Source organism: Sarcophilus harrisii, chromosome 2 (genome assembly GCF_902635505.1).
Source record: "Sarcophilus harrisii chromosome 2, mSarHar1.11, whole genome shotgun sequence".
Taxonomy (NCBI): domain Eukaryota; kingdom Metazoa; phylum Chordata; class Mammalia; order Dasyuromorphia; family Dasyuridae; genus Sarcophilus; species Sarcophilus harrisii.
Window position 1 is genome coordinate 217,464,358 of NC_045427.1, and position 19,597 is coordinate 217,483,954.

General features: G+C 40.1%; 1 protein-coding gene across 1 annotated transcript in view; it reads right to left on the reverse strand.

Moving 5' to 3' along the window:
* Positions 1–1,298: 1,298 nt before the first annotated feature.
* TRIM35 (tripartite motif containing 35) overlaps positions 1,299–19,597 on the reverse strand; it is a 37,998-nt gene continuing 19,699 nt past the window's right edge. The window contains exons 3-6 of the mRNA XM_031951456.1: positions 17,967–18,197; positions 13,778–13,800; positions 11,670–11,788; positions 1,299–2,944 (exon numbers count right to left, since the gene is read on the reverse strand). Coding sequence (XP_031807316.1) covers positions 2,373–2,944; positions 11,670–11,788; positions 13,778–13,800; positions 17,967–18,197 — 945 coding nt within the window. The 3' untranslated portion in view covers positions 1,299–2,372. The remainder of the gene's footprint in view (positions 2,945–11,669; positions 11,789–13,777; positions 13,801–17,966; positions 18,198–19,597) is intronic.

A 19,597-nucleotide genomic window follows, 5' to 3' on the forward strand; every position in this document is an offset into this window, starting at 1 on the left:
CATTTAGGAAAGGTTGTGGGCTCTGTACTAGGTACTTGTAACTAGATTTCTGGGTTTTTTTTTTTTTAACATAATTCTTTGTTTAAAACATGTTGCAACAAAATGTTTATAACAGCCCTTTTCTATAGTGGCAAGGAACTGGAAATTGAGTGGATGCCCATCAGTTGGGGAATGGCGAATAAGTGAAATGAGTAGAACCAAGAAAACACTGTATACAACAACAAGATGATTATGCAATGATCAGTTCCTATGGATTGGCTCTTTTTAACATTGAGGTGATTCCGGCCAATTCCAATAGACTTGTGATGGCGAGAGCCATCTGCATCCAGAAAGAGGACTGTCAGGATTGAATGAAGATCACAACATACTATTTTTACCATTTTTGTTGTTGTTTTGCTTGTTTTTTGTTATTTCTCATTTTTTCCCTTTTAATCTCATTCTTCTTATGCAGCATGATAATTGTGGAAATATGTATAGAAGAATTGCATATGTTTAATATATATTGGATTGTTTGCTGTCTAGGGAAGGGAGTAGAAGGGAGGGAGAAAAATTTGGAACACAAGGTTTTGCAAGGATGAATGTTGAAAACTATTTTTACATATATTTTGAAAATAAAAAGCTATTATTTAACAAAAATAAAAAAATTGTCGCAGCTTGCTTATAACTACCATGTGCCTCCCCATTACTCTATGACTGCACATCAACTTCAATTTTTCTGAGACTGTAGTTATTCCATGATTCACAACTATACATCTGGGAAATTACTGAGAGGAAAAACAAAGCATTAGATCAGGTTTCCCTAGATTTTGTTATTAAGTCATATCTGATTCTTTGTAAACCCATTCATTTCCTTCTCCAGTTCATTTTACAGATGAGGAAACTGAGGCAAACATGTCTAAGTCACTAACTTGCCCAGAGTCACATTGCTAGGAATTGTGAGGTCCCATCTTAAGTCAGGAAAATGAATCTACCTTAGATAGCCATCCCAAATTCCAAAGTGACAAGCAGCATGGGTAATTAAATGTCCAATATTTATTTTCATTATGTCATAGGTCCAAACTATGATATAATAATTTTATTTTTACATGCAGCATGTACACTTTATGGTATCTTGGGGTGCTTTAATCAATGTGTACAAAACACCTATACCCATTTTAGAGAATTTAAAACATGATTAGAGATTCGTATAGGTTTTATCCCATAAAACATTCTGCTAGTTATTTCTATGATTTGTCTGATACTGAGCCTATGGTGAATAACACCCTACAGTCAGGATGTCATTCTGATACAGACACGGGTGATGTTTCCACCATTCTCTTTATGATACAGTTTTGGGCAATGTGTTATGCTCATTGATGAGCTAAGGTTATAAGCAAGGAGAAAGTGCAGAGAGGGGCTGGGACTGGGCTGTGGCAATTTTCTTTAGGTACTGGGGAAGGGAGGATGAGAAGGAACAGTCCAATTAAGTCAACACAACAGCCAACTAGAATGCGAGAGAACTCATGATGAAAAGTGCTACTCACCTCCTGACAGAGGTGATGGATTCAAGAGTGAAAACAAACCTATTTTTGGCACACGGCCACTATGGGAATTGGCTTTGCTTGACTATATATGTTTTTAACAAGTGTTTTTACTTTTATTAGGGGAAGGGAAAAGGAGGAAAGGGAGAGGAGGCAAATCTTTGTGGAAATAAACTTTAATTTAAGAAAAAAAAAAAAAAAAAAAAAAAGAAGGGCCAGAGAAGAAGCAGCATGGAAGGCCATTTAAGGTGAGCCAGGTAAAACACGCCTGCTGAGTCAGCAGCAGTTGAGCATAGATCAGGCACTTAGGCTTCTTGTAGCTTAGCTGCTCTCTGCTCTGTATCCTCTCAGTCAGTCACTTAGACAATGGAGCTTTGCTAAGTGACTATGCTAAGTCTAACGTCACTATGGGAAGCTCCTGAGAACAAGGGGGAGAAACCAGGCTGTTTAAAGAGGGGGAAACTGATCCAGGTTGGAAAAATGGAGCATTAAAGTTTTTGGACCCATCAGCCTTGGTGTGGGCCCTGATGGGGTTATCACATGTGCAGCCTGAGTGAGAGGGAGACTTAATCTCTGAAAAATAAAATAAAATAAAAATGAAGGAACAAAAGACCAGGAGAGGGGCATTCACTTTCCCAAGGTCAAACAAATAATAAGTGGTGGAACTGGGATTTGAACACAGGCCTTATGATTTAAAACCAGCGTTCATTCCCCTACACCACAATGGGGAGAAGATAGGGGCAGGTATGGAGAGATAGAGCAGGAACAGGAATTCCAGGGAAAGGGCAATGGGAAGAACGGGAAGGAGAGACACTGAGTCAGAGAAGAAGGTTAACTACAAAGTCCCTGGCTTTAGAACTCTTCCTTGACCTGAATATGGAGTGGACAGAGGCGCAGGGGCTCAGGGGGAGTGTCTGCCCGAGTACCCCCTATATAGAAATAGGGCCGCACCTCCCCAAAGCGACCATGGAAGGTGTAGAGGTGGGACTGGCGTTCAGCATCATAAAAAGAAAGCTCACCCTCCTCACATTCTAGTTCTACCCGTAAGCGCTGAGGCAGTGCCAGAGCCAGGGGCGAAGCAGACGGGTCGGACGCCACACAGTGGTCCCCATCCACTCCCCGGGTGCGGCAGATGTACCAGAAGCCTGAGCGGGCATCGTGGTAACAGCTGTGCGAGCGCCCGTCCCCGCCAGCCTCAGGACGAGTCCGAGCCACCCCCACCCGCCAGTTAAGCAGCCCGCCCAGATCCACCTCCCAGGTGTGGGAGCCATGGGAGAAAGCACGGGAGCCCAGCAGGCAGGGTGAGGACGAGAAGCGCTCAGGGTTCTCCACTTGCACCCGGTAGCCGTGGTTGGTGACCCTGGTGAGGTCATCGGAGACGGACAGCCAGCCGGCGGCTGTGTTGGGGTCAAAGCTGAAGGGCACTAGGAGAGAAGAAGAAGAAAAAGATTCAGCACAAATTCCTCACCACCTTGCTCCTCTCTGGCCCCTCGGCCCCTTCTGGTGGTTCCCCCCACACTGTGATTTCACAGGTATTGGGGACTCCTGATGAGGAGTGCAGATGGCACCCTCTTTATAACTGAAAGAGTTGCCTGGACAGCGAGAACTGAAGCAGTCACACAGCTAATGTGAGATGGGTTTGGAACTGGAGCCTTCTTGGCTCTGAAGCAAGCCATACAACTATTACCATACGAGCTCTCCTGGATTTCTCAGAAGTGGGAAATACCTGGTCAGCCCCCTTTGTATTATAGAATCAACCATTACAACAATTAGTTTTGTCGCTATCCCAAGAGACTCTGCAACAGTTTTTAACCCAGGATCTACAGACTTGGTTTTTAAAATATTTTTGAAAATACATTTGAATAACTATTTCAGCATAATTGGCTTTCCTGTGCAATCCTGTGTATTTTATTTTATGCATTTAAATTATTATTTTGAAAAGGGATCCATGGGCTTTATGGGACTGCCAGGGGGTCCACGATACAATAGAAGTTAGGAATCCTGACTCCAGAGGAGCTGGACCTGCCTCACGATTCTTGCGGTTAGTGAAGGAGAGTTAAAATGTTGCCTTCACAAGTTATGGCCCTGATTACCGAGAAACACTGTCAGATCATTCAATGTGGTTTGATACAAGGTCAGGCTCCGGAGGGGCCACTGAACTCTAAGATGCTCCTGGGTATCAATAGCCATTTCTGGGAGTATACAGCCAATGGAAAGAGGGTCAAGGCCTTGAAGCAAATAGGTCAGTTTGGGGACTCAGAGAAAGATTTCATTCTATTGCCAGGAGGTTCTGAGATGTCAAACCTGAGGGAGGAAGGTCAGAAAGCATTTGCTGTTGTTTAGTTCAGAGCTTCTTACACTTTTTCCATTTGTGACCCCTTTTCACCTGAGAAATTTTTATAGGATCCCAGGTATATAAATATACAAATCAAACATTTACTAATAATACATCATAATTTTATGACCTCCACACTCAGTTATATGGAGCCGCAAACCATAGTTTAAGAAGCTTTGGTTTAATAAATCAGTTCTCTTTGACTCTCTATGACCCCATTTGGTTTCTTACCTTGGCAGATACTGGAGTGGTTTGCCATTTCCTTCTTCAGCTCATTTTACAGATAAGGAAACTGAGACAACAAGGTTAAATGACTAGCTCAGGTTGATACAGATAGTATGTTTCTGAAGGCTGGATTTTAGCTCAGGTCCGCTTGACAGCAGGGTAATGAGTTATCCAATAAGCCACCTAGCTGCCCCTTTGAAGGGATACCATTTAATTTCATCTATCTTTCTATTCTCCTAGAACCTCTGAAAACTCATGGGTAGGGAACCTAATCTTTTAGAACTGTAACATGGTCTAAGTTTGCCAGAAGTTATCAAAAATGACTTTGGGATGCTAAGGTAGCATAATACAATGAAACTGAATTTGGATTAGGACTTGAAGCCTCTGGGTTCAAATCCTGACTTTGCTAGTATCTGATGATACTTATATCATTTTGGGAAAGCCATTTTACTTCTCCAGGCCTCAGTTTCCTTAGCTATAAAACAAGGCTGGACTAAACTGCCTAGAATTAGAATGTACTTTTTAAAAATTTTTTTTATTATAACTTTATTGACAGAACCCATGCTTGGGTAATTTTTTTACAACATTATCCCTTGCACTCACTAAAATGTACTTTTCTATGATTATATCTATGATTCCTGGAGTATGCCCCACCTCAAATCTGCCCTGTGAAAGCAGCCTCAAAGGTCTGAAAATAGGTTCCAACTTCAAGGCTGTCACTAAAAGCATCCCATAGCTCACCTGCCCCCAATGGTGTAGACAATCTGGCTAATGGATGAGTACTTCTTGGGCTAAAGCAATAGGGCACATTGGTCTTGCGGAGAGAGATTCCATACCCCCTACGTTGAGATCAAGGAAAGAACCTTGGCAGGTAAAGTTTGCAGGAAGCTAAAGATCAGGTACAAGTGACATGGATGATACAAGGGAGCTTAGGTTTCATGAGGTTTGTTTCTTGGCTGGGTTAATATTCTAATACCTAAATTTTTCTTGGGAGGCAGCTAGGTGGCTTAGTGGATAAAGTGCTGGTCTACAACAGGATGATTTCAGAAAGGCCTGGAGAGACTTACACGAACTGATGCTGAGTGAAATGAGCAGGACCAGGAGATCATTATATACTTCAACAACAATACTATATGATGACCAGTTCTGATGGACCAGGCCATCCTCAGCAACGAGATCAACCAAATCATTTCTAATGGAGCAGTAATGAACTGAACTAGCTATGCCCAGAAAAAGAACTCTGGGAGATGCCTAAAAACCATTACATTGAATTCCCAATCCCTATATTTATGCACACCTGCATTTTTGATTTCCTTCACAAGCTAATTGTACAATATTTCAGAGTCTGATTCTTTTTGTACAGCAAAATAACGTTTTGGTTCATGTATACTTATTGTGTATCTAAGTTATATTTTAATATATTTAACATCTACTGGTCATCCTGCCATCTAGGGGAGGGGGTGGGAGGGTAAGAGGTGAAAAATTGGAACAAGAGGTTTGGCAATTGTTAATGCTGTAAAGTTACCCATGTATATATCCTGTAAATAAAAGGCTATTAAATAAAAAAAATAATTAATTAAATAAATAAATAAATAAATGAATAAAGTGCTGGTCTAGAGTCAGCAATACCTGAATTCAAATCCAGTCTCAGAGGCTACATTCTCCCTGGAGAAGGGAATGGCACGCCACTCCAGTATTTTTTGCCAAGAAAATTCCACAGGCAGAGGATCCACAGGCTTACAAAGAGCTGGAAATGACTGAACAACCACCACAAGCCCTTCTCATGTTCCTTCCTTCAGCAGATGCCTTCCCTTGAGGGAGGGTTCTGGTTGTTATAGAAACCGAAGCCCCACACAAGTTGGCTCCATCATATTACTTTTCATACACTCCAACTTTCAGCCAAAACTGGAACTTGTGTGCTGTTCCCCATACATATTCTATTTCATCCACTACGCATTTGCATAATCTCTATTGCATGCTCAGAATGCTCTCCTTCACCTCCTCCTTTTGGACCCTTCAGCTCATTCTAAAAGTCAGGTTAAGGGTCACTTCCTTCCAAGGTCTTTAGATATTCTCCTTCATTACTTTCTTTGTATTTACTTTGCATATATTTGATATTTAAATTTTTTTTTGCTCAATAGTATTTTATTTTTCCAAATACATGTAAAGATAGTTTTCAACATTCACTTTTGCAAGATTTTATGTTCCAATTTTTTTCCCCTCTGTCCGTCATCTCCCCTCTCCCCAAGAGAGCAAGCAATCTGATATAGGTTAAATATGTGCAATCCTTTTAAACATGGCATTTACTTGTAGAGTACAAAGTTCCCCACCCATGTTCCTATTCCCAAGGAGAATATTGAGTGTCTTGTGGATAGAGAGTATTTAATATTTATCTTTCTATCCCCAGTGCCTTGCACAGTGCTTGGAATATAGTAGGTGTGTAATACATGTTGATGAAATTCAGCTGAATTGAAGGAAACTCCACTCCCTGAGATACACGGAGTATAGAGGACATGTCAAGATTTCTGGGTCAAGGGCTAAGTGTTAGCAGTTACTATTGCCTCACTTACCGTCTGCCTACTACTGGCAAATTGTCATCCTGCTTCCTCCCTAACTACTGTGAGAAGCTGACTGGAGTGGGCACTGCTAGGGATTGTAGAAGACCATAGCAAAAGTTGGAGGTCATCCTTTATTATTGGTCATGTCTTCTAGGACAACAATTATATAGCAAAATCACACACACACAGACTTGGTCTTCAGAGTGAGATATATGTGTGTGTGTGTGTGTGTGTGTGTGTGTGTGTATATATATATATATATATGAATCTATATGTGTCTGGATGCATATATAGGTAGAATGGTGTGTGTGTGTGTGTGTGTGTGTGTGTGTCTGTCTGTCTTTATACACAGCACACAGTATTTAAATTCAGAGAGTAAGAAGAACTGGGAGGAAAAAATACATAGATAGATGGATAGACAGACAGATGGATAGACAGAGAGACAGATAGACGGATAGATGGGTAGACAGATATTGCTCTGAAGGCCAACAAATACTGGGAGGACTATGCCTTCTAGCCAGGAGAATTTCCCTGGAGCAGGTACCTTCTCGAACCTAACCATACCCTGCACTCCCAAGCTTTTCCTTTCCCTTTTGGGTTATCTTCTATTAGAATATAAGTTCTGTGAGAGCAGGGACTACTTTTCCTTCACTTGTATTTTCATTCCCAGCATTCAGTGCAGTGCCTGGCACATAGTAATTGTTTGATAAATGCTGATTTCCTGCCTGCCTGTTAGAACCACTTTGTGGAGGCCAGCCTTCCTTGTACTTCAGCTATTGGATGAGACGATCTCCAGGTCTAACATTCTCTTATTCCACAAAGATCCCTAAAACCTTGATCATTCAGACTAATGTATTTTTCTGGGGGGAGGGGAATCCTTTGACTTTATTATTTTTTAAAACAATAACAGCTTTTATTTTTCAAAATACACGCAAAGATAGTTTTCAACGCTCACCCCTACCAAATCTTGTGTTCCAAATTTTTTCCCTCCTTTCCCACTTCCCCCATACAACAAGCAATCCAATCCATGTAATCTTGTCTTTTTAAAAAAGTATTCAATGAGTGAATTTCAACAAAATTTTTCCTTTGTAATCCCGTGTATTTTTTATTTGATGCATTTAAAAACATGATTCTAAGAAGAGATCCATAGGCTTTACTGGCTGGATTGTCTAAGGGGTCTATTATCCGAAAATGGTGATCTGAACGGAGCGCCTCAGAATTTTTTTTTTGTGAAAGGCTGCTGTTGCTGCCATCTGGTGGATGGTCTTACATCTGCATGGGCGGGCATCCCTGCTCACTCACAGATCCCAGGCTAGAGTGGGCTTTCAGTTAAGCCTTAGCTGCCCTATGGGCCATTGGCAGTCCCTTGTTAAACTTCCCACCAGGAAGGATCTGAGCTTGGATATGTGGGATAAGCAGAGCGTGGTGAAAGAGAGGAAAAACAGGGTTCAAGGCTAAGAATGCAAGAAACTAGGGATGAAAACAGCTGGAGGATGGGGGGAAGGAATGGAGGGGACCGGGGATGGGGTAGGGAATAAGAGTGGCAGGTACCTGTGGAGATGAGCGTTCCAGGAGAGGTGAGTGGAATGTATAGGGATGTTGGTGGGGTCATTGAATCAGCTGTGGGAAAGGTTAGTGGGCAATTCTTCCAGGAATGGGGAAGGATGGATCAGGTGGGTATATGTGTACTTGTTATCTCCCCTATTAGAACGCAAGCTCCTCCAGAATAGGGATTGGCTCATTCTTTGTCTTCATGCACTCAGCACCTAGCAAGCCAACAGCAAGCCTTTATTAAGGCCTCATTATGTGCCAGGCACTGCATTAAGCTCTGGGGACAAAGAAGTAAAAAAGTTCCAGCCCTCAAGCAGCTCACAGGAGGCAACCTGAAAGCAACTATGTCCATACAAATAAACCTGGGTAAAGTAGAGGTCATTTCAGAGAGGAGAATTTAGCACTGCAGGGAAAGGCTGCTTAATGAAGGTGGGGTTTGGGCTGGAACTTGGGGAATCAGGGGAGCCAGGAAGAGATGGGGCAGGAGGGCATTGATGCCATGTGGAAAAGCCAGTGAAGAGACGGAGCTTCTTGTAAGAAGAATGAGAAGGAAGCCAGCGTCATTGGACCACAGAGAAGATGGAGAAAAATAAAAGGTCAGGAAGAGGTCCACTTACGAAGGGTTTTCAGAGTCAAAGAGAGGATTTTACATTCCATCCTGGATGCAATAAGGAGCTACTGGAGTTTACTGAGGAGGGAAAGGACATGACTGAATCTGTGCTTTAGGACAATCACTCTGGTGGCTGCATGGAGAATATAATGGAGTGGGAAGGAACAGAGCAGAGAGACCAGCAGTTTGTTACAATAGTCCAGCTATGAGATGATGAGGAGTCTGTAGCAGGGTGGCGAGAGTATTAGAGCAGACAAAGGGACATATACAAGAGATACGGCAAAGGTAGAATTTATAGGGCTTAACAACTGACTCGGGGCAGCTAGATGGTGTTATGGTTGGAGTGCTGGGCCTGAAATCAGGAAGGATCCTCTTCCAGAGTTCAAATCCTGCCTCAGGACCCTTACTAACTCTGGGACTCTGGGCCAGTCACTTTACCCTGCTTGCCACATCTGTGAAATAAGCTGGAAAAGGAAATGGCAATGTGGTATCTCTGCCAAAAAAGTCCCAAATAGGATCACAAAGAGTTGGACATGACTGCAAGTGACAAAACAACAACAAAGAAAAGACTGAATTATGAGGGGATGAGAGAGAAGATTCAAGGATGACACCCTAATTGTGAGGCTGAGCGATTTGGAGGACGCTAGTATTCTCGATAGTAATAGGTATGTTTAGAACAGAGGTGGGAGAAAGAGAGGAGACTAGACAAAAATAATTAGCTCAATTTGGGACATGTGGAATCTAAGGAACATCTATTTCAAGATGTTCAATAAACAGATAGATATATGAATCTGGAGTTCAGCGGAGTGCTTAGAGCTGAATAAATAAGTCTGAAAGTGTTCTGCAGAGAAATAATTGAATCCACAGGATGAAATCACCAATGAAACAGTATAGAGGCAAAAAGAAAAAAGGTCAGAGCCTTGGGGAACACTCACAGTTAGGGGACATGATCTGCAGAATAAGAAGTAGTGGTCAGACAGGTAGGAGGAGAACCAGGAAAGAGCAGTGTCTGAAAACCTACAGAGAAGAGAGTATCAAGCAGAAGAAAGAGATCATCAGTATCAAAGGCTGCAGAGAGGACAAGAAGGGCGAGGATAGAGAAAAAGCCCCTCAATTTGGTGATTAAGAGATCACTGGTTACTTTGGAGAGGATAATTTCAGTTGAACACAAAGGCCTGGAGCCAAACTGTAGAGTTAGGAAAAGTGTGAGGGACAGGAAGTGGTGGCACCTGTTTTAGGTGGTCTATTCGTAGAAGTGAGCCAGAAAAGGGGAAAAGATGATATACAGGGTGATAGCTAGCAGGAAGGGATGAATCAATGAAGGTTTTCTGAGGAGAAAATAGGGCAGGTTTGCAGGCAATAGGGAAGCAGCCAGAGGATTGGCAATTAGATTTGTGAGATAGTAGGGATGATACATTGGAATCTAGCTGCTAGAACTTAACTGGAGAGACTTTGGCTCAATAATAACCAAGGGGGGGTTATAGCCACAAGAAGGGGGGAGGGTTGTTTTGATTTAAAGGGTAGCGTTCACTCCTTTTCAATACTTGGTCTTTATCAGATGGAACCAACTGAAGAGTAAGGTGCAGGAAGAAGTATAGGTGGATTTAAAAGTAAGGGTCATCTGGATGACAAATAGGAGGCTAAGCAAAATGGGGATCTCCTGCTTCCAGAGAGAGCATTTAACCAGCTTTTAATCCAAAAAGTACTTGTTAATATTAGCTATTATTAATGTTAATAATATCAATATCCTTAATATTAATTTAATACAGAGAGTATTCATTATATTCACGGTACCATATTAGGAGCTTGAGACACAAAGAGGAAAAACAAAGAATTTGCCAACCAAGCAAATAAGAACATCTCAACAAATTAAAATGTTGGACAAAATTCATTAAAATGAACCCTAGCAAGAAGGTAAAGTAAGGCATTTACATCTTATTAGGATAAATTTGCTGCTACAGGCTTCTTTTAGGATCTGATATGAGGAAGGAGTGATGGGGAGATTGCTTTCCCCTGCCTTGGCCCTTCCTTGGCCCTTCTCTATTCCAGAAGCCTATATTGTTCACTCCTTCCCCCACACACCCCTTTTTCCTCTTAGCACTTTTTAGTTTGTCATTGTCAAAGAAGCTGCTTCAATATTTTGGGTAGGAGAAGACCTGGCAGAGTATCCAGGGCTCACCAGCAGCTATGTAATAAGGCTGAGCCACAGCAGCAGTGGCTGAGTCAGAATTGGGGGGAGAAACAGGATTAGAACTAGGAGTGCTCTGGGAGCCCTCATGGAAACTGCAGCTCACACAAGCAAATAGAGCAAAATCATGTTAGGTTCAAACCAACAGATTTCATTCATTCTCAGCTCATGCCAATAATATTCAGCAGATAATGATCAATAATCCTCTCAGCTTTCTGCTGCATAATACCCATTTCATTTCCCCTGCCTTCATAGGTCCTGTTTTCTGGATTTTTATAATAACCTTTTTAGAGGATTTCCATTCTCCATATCTCTCCCTCCAGGAAATCTAAACATGTGCCTCAGAATTAAAGTGTTTGTTAACCTAGCAAAGCAGAGTGGGGTCAGAGTACACATTTGTGTGTCATGGTATTCACCCAGAAGCAAAGCAATCCATATAAGCTGAAATCTGGAAGAAGCCTCAGGACATCTAGTCTAATTTTCTCATTTTATAGTTGAAGAAACTGAAGTTCAAAGTTAGGGAAGTAGCCTGCCCAATGTAAAGCCACTAGTTAAGAGCAGAGGCAGATCTGAGAGGCAGACTTCTATTTCAATGTACTTTTCATTATGTACTTCCTCTCCCTTTTCCCCTGCCCCGCCCCTTCCCTCCATGCTTGAGAGCCCAAAGACGCTCCCCACTCACCAGCTTCAATACTGCTCAGCATCTTTTTCCAGGCACGGTACTGCAGGGAATCCAGGTACTTGCTGACATCAATAAGCATTCCTGGTTGGATGGGCTCTGGCTCAGTTGTGCAAGAATGCCTAGGTAAGGAAATAAGGGGTAGATGGGACAAGGGCACTAGTGAGGGCAAAAAGAAAGGAATGAGATTCCTTCTATCTCTCTTGTTACTTGTGCTTCTCTGACACCTTTAAAGCTTCAGAATCATAGAACTGGAAGGGACTTTCAGTGTCTATCTACTTATACTCTAAATCTAAACAAAAAATCTTCCTATAATGTACATTAGTCCAGATTTTTTTTAAGACTTTTAGTGAAAGGAAGGGGACAGCTAGATGGCAGTGTCCTGGAGTAAGGAAGATTCATCTTCCTCAGCTCAGATCTAACCTTAGATACTTTCTGTGCGACTGTTACTTAACCCTGTTTGCCTCAGTTTCCCCATCTGTAAAATGAGCTGGAGAAGAAAATGGCAAACCAGTATCTTTGCTAAGAAAACCCCAAAAAGGTCACCGAGTCAGACTGACTGAAACTACTCAATAATAGAGGGGGGAAACTCCCTTCAATGTCCTCAGGCAGATTCTTTCTTACATCAAGCCCATTTTGTCTCTTTGCCACTTCAGTCCTACCTTCTAGCTCTGCTTGGTTCCTGGAGACAGAATATGTCTATTTATTTCCTCTTCAATACAATTGCCCTTCCAACACCTGAAAACAATTATCATGTCTCCCTAAGTCTTCCTCTTTTTCAGGTTAAAAATTGCCAGTTCCTTCAACCATTCCTCATATGGCATATACCTGAGGTCCTTTAACTTATTGATGGCCTTTTCCTGGTAGCAATTTGTTCGATTTGTGAGTATTTTGCCTAAAATGTGCTCAGGATTGAATCTTATACTCCACACATAATCTGACTAGGGTAGAGGATAAGAGAATTATCATCACCTCCTTTGCCCCATATGTTAGGCCTATTTAAATGAAGCCTAAGCCTGCATTATCTTTCTGGTTTCCATATTGCTAACTTATATTGAGTTTATTTCATGAAAATTTTTATGCTACAAGAAGCTCTAGGCCCTTTCTCAAATGCTTTGCTGAGAGATTACCATGGGCAGCTAAGGCAAGAGTGCTCTACTCAGCTGAAGTGATCTGAGATGCTCAGATCCTACGTCAACATCCTTCTACTGTGATAAAAAAAATCTGTTTGTTAAATATTGAATGACCTCTGAATGTCTCATTTTTTTTTAATACTATCAAAGTTAAGGATCTAGTCCAAGTCAGGGCCAGCACTGAATAGCTGGTAAGCCAGATCATCCCCTGTTGAAATTATTTGAAAGCTTTTCTTTATATTGAACTACAATCTTATCTACCTATAACTTTTACCCATTGGTCCTAGTTATGCCCTCTGGAGTATATTTAAAAATAGAATAAATCTATTGCTACTAAATAGAAACTCTCTGCATTTAAATTCAATACCATTTAACCCAGTTATATGCTCCCTCATGCTCTGAGAAAGAAGGGGCTTTATAGGATCAGAGATCAAAGCTTCATCAAATTAGAGGTCATTATGTCCAATTCTCCAATTCTCTCATTTCAGAGATGGGGAAGCTGAAGGGCAACTAAAGGTTGGAGTGGATAGAGTAGTGGGCCTGAAGACCTGAGTGTTTCCTGAACAGGGTTTATTTCCTAGGATTTTTGTGAGGATCACAAATGATTAATGTTTGTAAGTGTTTAGTAGGCTGTTTGACACATAGGAGGTCCTGGGTAACTAAGTGGAGTTGGCAAAGAAAGCCTGAAGTACTGATAAGATTATAATACTCCCAGAGGCAATCAGGGAAAGGCACTGATGGTGATGAACTCAACCCTTGTGGAGGTCTTAGGAAACCCACTTTACTTACTTTTGGCAAAAGAAAGGCCATTATGAATTTGTCATATGACCAAACCCCCACATTTAATGCCTACATCAATCTCATCATTTTGTGTAAATTGCTCTTTTCACGCTCTTCATTTGGAGTGCCAACATCAATCCCATCATATAGTAGGTGCTTAATAAGTAAGTTCTTCCCCTGCTACTTCTAGGAACTTACCTACGTTTACGGTTCTTGTGTTTCTGAAAGAAAAAAAAGAACACAGTAAAAATATAAACATCTAGACTCAATAAAGGCCAACATGTATCTGATACATGGTATCAGAGGCCCCCCCAAAATTTCACTCAGTTTCCAAGTCTTGAGAAGTAAGGATGTCATAGATCTATTACTTGTTGTTAGCCTTTTGGTTTTTACCTTACCTGTTCGCTCATATATGCAGAATCATATATGCATAGAAGGCCATGCATAAAGATTAAAATCACAGGCCATTTTAAATCAGAGGTAGAGAACTTTTTTTTAAATTAAAGACCAATAATTAAAAGGGAAAAAATCAAGGACCCTAATTAAAAAGCCAGTATGAAATTGTTTATTTTTAAAGGGAAAAATATAAAATTCAACAAACATTTATAAACACCTATGAGGTATTAAGCACTGTGGCTGCCAAGGCAAAATAAAATCACCTCTGCCCTCAAAGAGTTTATATTATATTGGAAAGAAACAAAAAGCACCAAGATTAGTGAATACAAAATAAATATAAAGTAAATAAATAAAAAAAGTTCAAATCTGGTTTCAAACATTTACTAGCTTTATGATCCTAGGTCAGCCACTCAACCCTGTTTGTCTCAGTTTCCTCATCTGTAACATGAGCTGGAAAAAGAAATGGGAAATCACTCCAGTATCTTTGCCAAGAAAAACCCAAATGAGGACATGAAAAGTCAGACATGAACTGAACAATAGCTACAACAAAATCTAAAATAGTTTGGGGAGGGGAATAGAATAGAAACTAGCCACTAAGAAGAATCAAGAAAGGCTTCATGGAGGAAGTGCTACATAAGTTGGGCCTTGAAGCAATCGGATGGCACGAAGAATCAAGAAAGGCTTCATGGAGGAAGTGCTACCTAAGTTGGGCCTTGAAGCAATTGGATGGCATGGTGATTAGAGTATTGGGCCTGGAGTCAGAAAGATGCTCTCCTAGTTCAAATCCATCCTCAAGACACTTACTAACTGCATAATTTCGGGCAAATCACTTAATCTTGGTCTTAGTTTCTTCAACTCTAAAGTGAGGACATTGATGGTACTTATCCTCCCAGGGTTTTTGTGAGGATAAACTGAGATAAGTAAAGCACTTAGCATGGTGCCTGACACATAGTGGGTGGTTAACAAATGCTTATTTTCTTCCTTCTTTCCTTGAAGAAAGTTAGGGATTCTAAGAGGCTGGAGTGAGAAGGAGGTAAATTTTAGTCCTGCAGAACAGGGCTGAATAAAAGCACTGAGATAGGAGGAGATGGAATAACATGTTCTAGCAAATAGAACATTTTAGTTGAATTACAAACTGTTCCTTTCATCAACTTTTAAAATGAAAAGTGCAGAATACCAACCCTATTTATTAAATGTGACAAACATCTCCATTCTAGGATATAACAAAGGTAAGAGAAAATAAGGAAGAAATTAAGAGGGAAGACAAAATTCAAAAGGAGAAAAATGTGCACAATAAAGATATAAGGGAATTGTATCTCTCCACCTTATGGCCTTTTCTTTTTCTTTTTTTAAAAGTTTTTTTTATTTTCAAAATATGCATAGTTTTCAACATGCACCCTTGCAAAACCTTGTGTTCCAATTTTTTTCTCCCTCCTTTTCCCCAACTCCTTCCTCTTAGGCAGTAAGTAATTCAATATATGTTAAACATGTGCAATTCTTCTATACATATTTCCATACTTATCATGCTGCATAAGAAAAAATCAAATCAAAAAGAAAAAAATGAGAAAGAAAACAAAAAGCAAGCAAACAACAGTAAAAAACAAACAACAAAAAAGTAAAATACTATGTTGTGATCCACACTCAATTCCCACAGTCTTCTCTCTGGGTGCAGATAACTATCTCTGGGTGCAGATAAATCTCTCCATCACAAATCTATTGGAATGAACCTTGTGGTCTTTTCCAATACTGTTGCTCCAGACTTTCAGACTGATATTGCCCTTTTAAAGTATAAGTCAAGGTCCCTTGGTGACCTGTCTCACAGGCTAGATTTCCCACTTCTTGAGTGACAAGGTCAGCTAGTAAAATTCCATGCCTGTGGAATATTCTAAATCTATTATGTTCTAATATTCTATTTTTATATTCTAATTTCATTCCATATTCAAATTATGTTAACTTTAGAATGTTAATTGAGGTGATTACTAACACTTTAAAGCATTTCTAGACAAGATTTTGAACTTTTCTTTCTTCCTTTCTCACAAGTCTCATTAAATGGCTAGAAATGAAATTATTCCTTTCACTATAAATTAAGTCATACACATAAAACAACCTAATCAGTAAAAATCCAAACCCAAACCAACAAACTCAGGACCTTGAATCTGTTGTGGTATATAAAATGTTCGACACAATAGACATTAACTTAAAGTGATTTTTTAAAGTCAACATATAAGTAATATAAAAAATTTGAAAAGCTTACAACCATTAGCAGAAAGCATTAAAGCCCCCATTTCCCTCCCTGGGACTGCCTTCTTCCTCAGTCCTTCTCATCTTCTGGAATGCCAATCTTCCTAAACCAAATGTTTTGTAGCTCAGGGCAAGGCAGGATAGACAGATTGGTAGGGCATTCAGAGGATAGGGGCAGGGAGGAAGTTGGATTGAGTTTGGTAGAAGAAAGGGGAAGTTCAGAAGGAAAAAGAAAGAATTAAAGGAGGGTCAAGGAGAAGGGGATGAAGTTAAAGAAAAAGAAAATGGGAGTTACAGGTCTGGAGTTAGCCAAGACTTATTGGTTTACTGAGCAGCCAGTGACCCAGTTGGACAAAATGGACAAAAGGCTCTGGTATACTGAGTCATGTGTGGAAGTCACCAGTACTCACTTAATTTTCTGTTCACATGGACTCAAAGAAATGCTATTTAATTAAGTGAGATGCTTGACTTTTCTTGGACCTCCATTTCCTTTCCTATAAGAATGGAAGTAATAATATTTGTGCTTCCATATTTTTCTTTTTTTCATATCTCTCTTATATAGGAAAGTGTTTTGTGAATTTGAAAGTACTGTAGAAATTTGAGTTGTGATTATCAGCTTCATCTATGCTTTTGCTCTGGTCTACACTTAAATCATCTCAGGTGGAATAATATTTATTCTAATTTTAAAAATCTTTTCTAAAAGCAGACCCCAAATCTGCCACATATTGACTTAGAAAACTATACTTGAACATTATTTATGTTGTATTGTATTTTTACTTATTTTGTGAAATATTTCCCCATTATATTTTAGCAGTCATATCCTTAATATCTCTGCTCTAAATCATATCTTCTGAACAACCTGGTTTTGCCCCATATTCAGTTAATTTATTATATCTTTCTTAAATAAATATACAACTTTAATCTCCTTCCTCCTATTTTTTGATAGGTTTCTAACTGAGAGAAAACCCAGCTGGTCTGTCCTTTGAATTTTGGGGATCTGGACCTATGTCATCATCATTGGGAGGAATGTAGTGGAGAAACTCCCTTTAAGTAATAAAAATCTATGACTGAGTACTTAAATAATTTGCCCATGTTCACACAGCTAGTATATGTCATATATAGGAAGGCCTTGAAATCAGTTATCCCTGACTCCAAGATCAGTTATTTATTCACTCTGTCACACTCTTATCTATTTTTTTTTTTTTGCCAATAAACTCAATTCCTATAACCTTTTTTTTTTTTTTAATAATTTCTACCAATTTCTGCTATTCTTTTACAGACTCTGTCCAGCTGAGCCAAACCTCTGGTTAGACTGTAGAACCCAGATATGAATGGAGTATAAAAGGTTCCTAATCTCACAGAACTTTTTATGCTTCCAGTTAAATCTCTCTGGTCCTTGGCATCAAACATTACCCAAAGGAGCTGCCAGTTTTTCTATGACAAGAGAGGAGGAAAAAAGCACACACAAGTTGTTCTAAGGATACTGGATTCATTGCAAAACTTTTGGAAAATGTAGACACTCATGGGGGCAATTTTGTCATTAATAGCTTAAGCAAGCCTAATCTGGAGCAGGGAACTCTTTTCAGCAAGAATATTTGCTGGTTGGCACTGAAAGTGGGACACTGGGGACTGGGATCAGTCTGTGCTTCTAATCTCCTAGACACTCTTCATACAAAAGACTTCATGTTCATCCTAACCCAGTCCCATAGAATTCTTTCCATCTTCCAGGCCTCAGGGCTGAGCCCCTTACCATAAGAAAGGAGATATCATCTTCCTTCATCTCCATCTGTAGTCGCGCGATCTCATGAGTCAAGGCCTCCGTCTCTTCTGCCAACTGTTTCATTTTTTCTTCCACCTGCCTCAGTTTCTGCCCAGCCTCTTCGGTCACAGCATTCAGTGCTGCCCGCTCTTCTACTCTCAAGAATTCTCGGAGTTTCTCAAACTCTTGCCGGATCCTGCCCTGCAGCCAGGTAGCTTCCACCTAAGGTAGACAGGGGAGAATGTGAACTCAGAGAAGTGAGAAGGGCCTGGAATAAGGTACAGAGTAAGTAATTTGGAGACAAGAAGAAAGTTAGGCTGGAGTTAGAAAAGGAGAGGGAACAGAGAGAAGGTTGGTCAAGGTTGAGGAATTCCAGCCTCAGGTGAAGTTCTGTGTTTAGAAATTGAGAAGGATGACTTGGCAAATAAATGGATTAATTTTTCAAAACTATAGGAAATGAAAGAGCAACAGCTAATATTTATATAGCACTTTATATCTTGCAGAGTTTTAGATCTATTATCTCATTTGAGCCTCACAATAACCCTGTGAGGCAGACATGCTGAGTAAGGGCACATTTATATCACTCCTGGTGGCTGAGGCTGATTTTTAGCTAAGGTCTTCCTGACTTCAGATCCAGTGTACTTACCCACCACATTACCTAGCTATATTCTGTGGCAAATACACCACAATGAGGCAACAAAGCTCAACCAAAGACTAAGAGAAGAGCATCTAGGAGGTTAATTGAAACAAATGCTAGACTGTAAATGTTTGCTGAAGTTGGTATTATTGATCTGAGTTCAAATCTCAGTTATTCCAATTTTTAGCTATGTAACCAATGCCATATTCTTTCTCAGACTCAATTTCTTCATTTCCAAATTTAGAGGCATTGTAGGTCAGTGGTTTTCATCTAATAGTTCCTGAACCCCTATTTCATGGTAACAATCAAGGAGTTCACACTACAAATTCATTAATTGTGGCTTAAACAGTAAATAATGCCTTTTTAAAAAAATAAATAATGAGCAGTGCATTAAATTACCCTGGGAGTTCAATTTTTTTTTATTATTATTAAAAGAGGTTTGAAGAACAAAAACCATTGAGAATACTGGTTAAACTGTGAGATCTCTTTCATCTCTATATTTACTATCTTATATCAATGTATATATTGAGGTCAAAGATTTCAAAACCAAGGGGGTCCACAAACAAATCTGCTGAAATTAATAGTTTATATAGGAGTAGTTTACATAGTGGTATACTTAATAACAAAATATTATTGGGTATTCACCAAGATGTTGGTTGGCTCTCTGGTCTTGTTAATGGATGACATCTAGGGTAGCAGTCAAGAAGATCAAAGTCTGACTGATACCCTTTGACCCAGATAAAAGAGACTCTTGTCTGCATCCTACTGAGTGACATATTGATTGAATTAGAAAGAAAATACAACCAACCTGTCAAGTTGAATAATGTCAGAACTTTAGAGTTTTGAGGCAAGATTCCTGTTTAGTTTCCCAGCATTGAAATTTGTAGAGCCAGCCAGTCAGCCAGACACACACACACAGACACATGCACACACACAAACAAGAGAGATAGAGATGGGGTGGGGGGGGGAGTGATAAGAGAGAAAG